The following is a 6311-nucleotide window of genomic DNA, read 5'->3' as shown; positions in this document are numbered from 1 at the left end:
ATTCATTCATTCATTTTCTACCGCTTTATCCGAACTACCTCGGGTCACGGGGAGCCTGTGCCTATCTCAGGCGTCATCGGGCATCAAGGCAGGATACACCCTGGACGGAGTGCCAACCCATCGCAGGGCACACACACACACTCTCATTCATGCACGCAATCACACACTACGGACAATTTTTCCAGAGATGCCAATCAACCTACCATGCATGTCTTTGGACCGGGGGAGGAAACCAGAGTACCCGGAGGAAACCCCCGAGGCACGGGGAGAACATGCAAACTCTGCACACACAAGGCGGAGGCAGGAATCGAACCCCGACCCTGGAGGTGTGAGGCAAACGTGCTACCCACTAAGCCACCGTGCCCCCTACATTATTCACAGTAAATTGTAAATTTTTCATGCTGGAAAATACAATTTAATTATACTGCTAGAGACATAAATGTGTCACTGATGGATACACTTAATGCACCTTTCTGCTCAGTTTTCCCCAAAGATTCACTACATTCATTAAAGATGTAACTGAATGATTGATGTTTTTATATACACATGTTAATTTGTTAGAATTTGTTGGCTTGTACAGATGCAATGAAGACGAAATATTTGAATAAGGAAACTGTTAGTGGATTTACCTTTTCCTTGTTTTATGATTTATGGTTATTGCTTGTACACAACTTTGATGAATATACACAGATCATCTAAAACATAATTATGTGATTAGGTTTGGCTCTAGCCTTCTGAGCTGGATGTTTTTTTTTTTTTGTATTTATGATTCCAACTTTATCAAATCTTCCTGTAGCTGATTGTCTGAATGATCACATTATTAAGTTGAATAAGTGTGTAAATGTGTGTGTACAGAGTGTCCTGCTTTGGACTCATGTCCCATCTAGGATCTATTTTCTGTTTTATGCCCAGTGGAGTTAGGATATAATTCAGATCCACCGCAACCCTGACCAGGATAAAGCAGTTACTGATGATGAATAATGAATCAATGAACATTTTTGTCTGTCGCTGCAGGACAATAAGCAGCTGCTTTTATTGTTTATAAAGTAGAGTGGGTTTAAACTTTATTATATAATCTGTAGGTCTCATAGCTAATTTGGCGATTATTTCAAGGCTTAATTCCACAAGGTTTAAAGTTGAAGCTTTATGAAAGTCAAAGACATAAAAGCTGGTCTGTATATCTAAAAGGTTTAAGAGGAAGTCATTCACTTTGGGAAAAATGCATTTGGGAATCTGAGGCTTTAAATCCTCTCACCTGTCGCCCCCCCATTTTCATGATTTTCGCCTAGATGACATATCCACATAAAAAGTGGTACAGCTCCCATATACTTTGACACACAGAGGTGAGCTTGGTCTCATTGGAAAGAAGAGAGTCTCTAGTTTCTGACTTGATTCTAAGCCTTACTGACACAGAGTTATAGAGGCTAGAATGGGGGATTTTTATTTCCATCTGAGTCGTTTACCTGATAAACTGATTACATACATTGCTGTATTTAATGATGGTTGGTAAACAACAACTGAGGGTCATAGCCACATGTCTTGGCTTTCACCAAAAAAAAAAATGAAGTCGAAAGACTCAAAAATGGATTTTATATGAATATTTTTCTACGGACATGTCCGTCCGTTCAGGTTTTTCTTGTTTATTTTTTTACTGTATAACTTTGTATAAAAGGACTGCATGCTTAGTTCAAAAGTCCTATAACAAAGAGAACCCCTCTGCCTAGAATTCTGCTTTGAAAAAATGCCTGTAAACTGACACCCTGAGGTGTGAGAGTGTGAAACGTTCGAGAATTGCGCAATAAAGCTGAAAAAAATTAATATGCGCACGCTCATTGCACAGCCCGCCCTCACCAGATGTATCATGTTGCATCTCGTTGGAATCGTCTCCTTATTGGCTAAAGAGCTATGATGCTCGCGAAACATCATATCGCTACTGGACGGAGCAAATGTCAGTCAAGGGGAGGGTCACCCACATAGCATGGAGAGACCTCATTGGCTTCTTAGCTGCCTATCTCGGCCGCATAGGCACTGGTTGGCTCATGCAAGGGCTTGTTTGATTCGTCAGATCCTCGACTACAAATCTGATGTGTTTTGAAAGTTTGGTATGCGTCCAATGAGACGTAGGAGTCGAACAAAGGGCGGAAGAGAAGCGGTGTGTTCAGTTTCCGGTCAAACACATAATTCTTGTGAAGCGAGCAAAGCGTTTTGGATTAAAAGGATTACATTTTCAAGTTTCTTGGACTCTTGGCGATTTTTACAAGCATTTGTTTTGGAAAATACATTAACATTAGTGACAATGTGAAGAAATGGAAATTTAAAGACCAGCGTTAAAGGTGAGTAAACAGATCGAACTAGCGCCACCTAGTTCAAATTTTCTATCAAATGTTTAAATTACTATAAATCATATTGCACTTAATAAAATCCCGAGAGTCTAAGCTTTCAAACAGTATATAATTTAACCGTGTATTTGGAGGATTTAATGCTTAAAAGTTACAATGAAGTTACAATGAAGTTGATGCAGTCTCGCCTCCTAGCGGTAGTGGCTCGGTAACGAGACGTAGACATGTAACAGGTTTAAACACCTTTCTTTTTCTGCAATGCTACAATAAGGCATGATAACCTAAATCAGCAAAAATATGAGAATTTATTTTTTATAATGAGTGACACAAAGCAAATTTTCATTATAAGATGCTGAGAAAATCTGAACACTGTTTGTTACAAGAAAGAAGTAAAAAAGATAAATTAATTGTCTTTAACCTTTAGTTCTAGTGTAATTTAATTGCTGATGTGTGTACTTTAATATGTTTGTGTTACAGTTTTACACATGAAACCTTCTCTCCACATAGCATTATCTCTACAGATGGTATAAACAGTACAGAACAATTCCGGGTATTTATACACTGGTTACTAGAAGTGACTTATTTATTAGTGCATCGTTTGTTTTCTGCTCTTTTGCACAGTGTTCAGTGTGAGAAAGTTCAATTCACTTTTAAAACTGAACATTGTTACAAACACAGAGACCACAGATTATTATCATCTAATGCAATAAGATGTGAAGTAACACTGATATTGTTCTTTGTTTTATTGGTGACTCAATTCACTGTCACTGATACTGTGAAGTGAAGTTCTGTACAAAGTTACACTACAACAGTGTCACTTCTTGTGTGTGGCCTTCTAGAGACGTGTAAAGTTCAGCACATACAGCACTTATACAGAATCGTCACAGAGCTGTGTTCAGAAATGGCTCAACTATACAACTTACTGTACATAGTGAGATACACACCACTGATTCTCACTCTAGTTACAGGTCATTCATTGTATTATATAATATGTTTTTCAAGCATATAGTAATTTCCTAATTTACTGGTTAATATTTGCTTTTGAAAACATTTGTTGCAGATGTATTTCTTTATATTCTTTTTCACTCCAGGCAGTTTTGCAGATAAAATTGGACCAACGGATGAAGATGCCAACATTGTGGGGAAAGAAACAAATATTACTCTGAAATGTTCATAGGAGACAAGCAGTGAATATGTTTGGCTTTACTGGTACAAACAATATCCTAACAGCGCACCACAGTTTTTACTGTATAAAGGAGCAAGGTCATATACTGTAGTGGTGATGATAGCACTCCTGATGATCATCGATTAGAGTCAAGAACAAGCACAGACTTGTACTGAACTTACTATCAGAGGTCTAAAGCTCTCAGATTCTGCTCTCTATCACTGTGCTCTAAGAGTAACACAGTGATACAGAGTCAGTGAAAGGCTTTACAAAAACTTATACCACCACATCAACGATCCTCCCTTTACCAACCTGCTATCAGTTAACCAAAGACACAAACAATACTTTTTGTATTAGAAGGTAGAAAGTTTGTTGTCACTTTAACTGCGTGTACATTTGATTGCCAAAGGTCAATGTTTCTGTTACTGAATCTATTCTAAATAATGACTGTGAGATTACGGATGACCCTGACGTTGAATAATGAATGAATAATGAATGAATGCAATGAATAAATTGTTAGGGTTTAACAGAAATCAGACAATAGTATGATGTTGTAAAGGTGATCATAAAGGTGGCTTTATGATCCAACTGAAAGGACAGAGCTCTATACTGAGACATTGTGGCTTTGGTCTAGTGGAATGCCTACACTATGGTAATGCTCAGTACATGTTGATTTGTATGCATCAAGAAATCTCCTGTCATAATGTGCAACAGAATGTGAACATAAACCTTTGAACATAAAAGTAAACGAGGATATGGACAATTAGAATCTTCTGTTAAACACCTAGAATCAAGCACACAGAAAGTAAAGGTGACACTGCAGGACTATAAAAAAAAAAAAAATAATAATCAGTTTTGTCGGTATAGTCACATTTCTAGATGCTACATAATGGTGGTGTAGTGAAGTTTGTTTATGAATTCCTCACTTTTTAAACTAATTTCCTTTTTCTCCTGATGTGAACAAAGGTACCTCTAAAATGTCCACCATTTTAATCCTTTGAACATAAACACAGTTGAATGCAGTGTAAAATGAGGTTTTGTTAAAATATGCTTCTAGTGTTCAGTGTGTACAAATTTTTTCTCACACAGACAACTACAATGACCTTCACCAGAAGATGGAGGAATTCATAAAATGTGTGGATATCTGGATACTACAGAAAAGAGAACATATCAATAAATGTAAATAAAACAAATGAACAGCATTTCATGCTGCCCATATCCCTGAGCAAAGGAAAGTTTCCCACTTATGATTTAGAAGCACGGTTTACCACTAATTTATTTATTCTTTGTACAATATCCGAGCAGACAGCATTAATGTTACTATATAACTGACTGTACAGCTGTTCATTTCTGTGCTCATTTCTTTGCATTGGTAAGCAGACCATAATAACAGAGCAATGTACAATAGGTTCATGGCCAGCAGGGTGGTTGTATGTGGGGTGCTGTGTGGTATACTGCTCTTGCTGTTAGTGTAAGCCTGCGGTCACACTAGAAAGAGATAAAAGTTTATGCAACGTTCTTAATTATACATCACTTTTATATTGCAAGTCACAGTTTAGAATTGTAGAAGCCTTATACGTTTTAATGTCGTTGCTGCTGCAGATTACCGTTAGCCGTGGATAGTGCCTTTTGTACTGAAAAATAACTCATTGGATTTATTCAGTTCACTTATGGACATTGGTTACACACAGTGTTTGCTTCAGAAACAATATACTGGTATATTTATATTCAACCATCACAAGTACTTTGTGTACTTACAAAGTTATTAGAAATTTATTCCAACTTAGTCTGATCCCATTTATTCCAACAATTTAGCCTAACATCATTAGAATATTTAAAATATTCTAATGTTTTCATAAGTGTAAAATAAATAATGCTATTAAATTAAATGTAAATATTATGTTAATATTTATATTTAATATTTGTTTAATATTTAATCTAATTTAAGGTCAATATTAATTTTTTATATGAATGCAATAAATTACAATTTCAGCAAATATTTATTTTTGTTGTCTCATACTTTTCAGTACATTTTATCTTGATCATTTTGAACATCCACTTTCTCAACATTTAAAGTGACAACAGTTTTAAAATCCATTGTTTTAAATGTTGTTATAAAACAGAACCTGGATCATCAGCAGGTGTCCCCACTTTAAATGTGCAAAGTTCAAATTCCACAAACAATATCTAATATTATATGATGTGTAAGTAGTATATGGAGTGTATAAAGCCACTTTATACACTCCATATACTACTTACACACCATGCTTCACCTGGACATTCTAAGGACACTTTAACTCTGGACTTGCACAGCACAGTGCCACTTTATACACTATTTACACACCATACTGCACCTGGACACTTTAAGGACAATCTTTAAAAACCATACACATTTATTTATATGTATATTTATGCATATGTATTGAAGTAATTTATACTGACATACGTGTCCTTTAGTGACACTTGTTTTCGGATTGTGTAGGAAAGCCTTCCACAATCCCACTAAAGGGTGTGTCCTAGTTTGCACGGGTTAGTATTGAAAACACAAGATCAACTATCAGAGTTGGTCTTACCTTGAACGCAGATGTCCTTCGAAGTCCCCTCGGTCTTCTAACAAAGGTTCTGCTCCAAGTTCTTCTACCTATTCTATTGATTGAATCTTTAGATGAAGGAGTCAGACTTAGACCTTTTCAGGATCCTCACAATGGGAGGCCTTGTTTTTATTAAAAGCAGTGTAATACAAATAGATGTATGTAATATATGTAAGGTAAAAGAAAAGAAAATTACAAACAAAAATCTCCTTCAAA

General features: G+C 36.1%; 1 gene segment (V, D, J or C); it reads left to right on the top strand.

Moving 5' to 3' along the window:
• Positions 1–2414: 2414 nt before the first annotated feature.
• LOC113664098 lies at positions 2415–5401 on the top strand. The segment is given in 3 exon segments: positions 2415–3307; positions 3431–3612; positions 3652–5401. Coding segments are annotated over 3 exon segments (348 nt in total).
• Positions 5402–6311: the final 910 nt, after the last annotated feature.

Source organism: Tachysurus fulvidraco, chromosome 1, assembly GCF_022655615.1.
Source record: "Tachysurus fulvidraco isolate hzauxx_2018 chromosome 1, HZAU_PFXX_2.0, whole genome shotgun sequence".
In the NCBI taxonomy this organism is placed as follows: domain Eukaryota; kingdom Metazoa; phylum Chordata; class Actinopteri; order Siluriformes; family Bagridae; genus Tachysurus; species Tachysurus fulvidraco.
The sequence above is the reverse complement of the archived record's forward strand: the minus strand, read 5'-3'. Positions and strand labels throughout refer to the sequence as shown.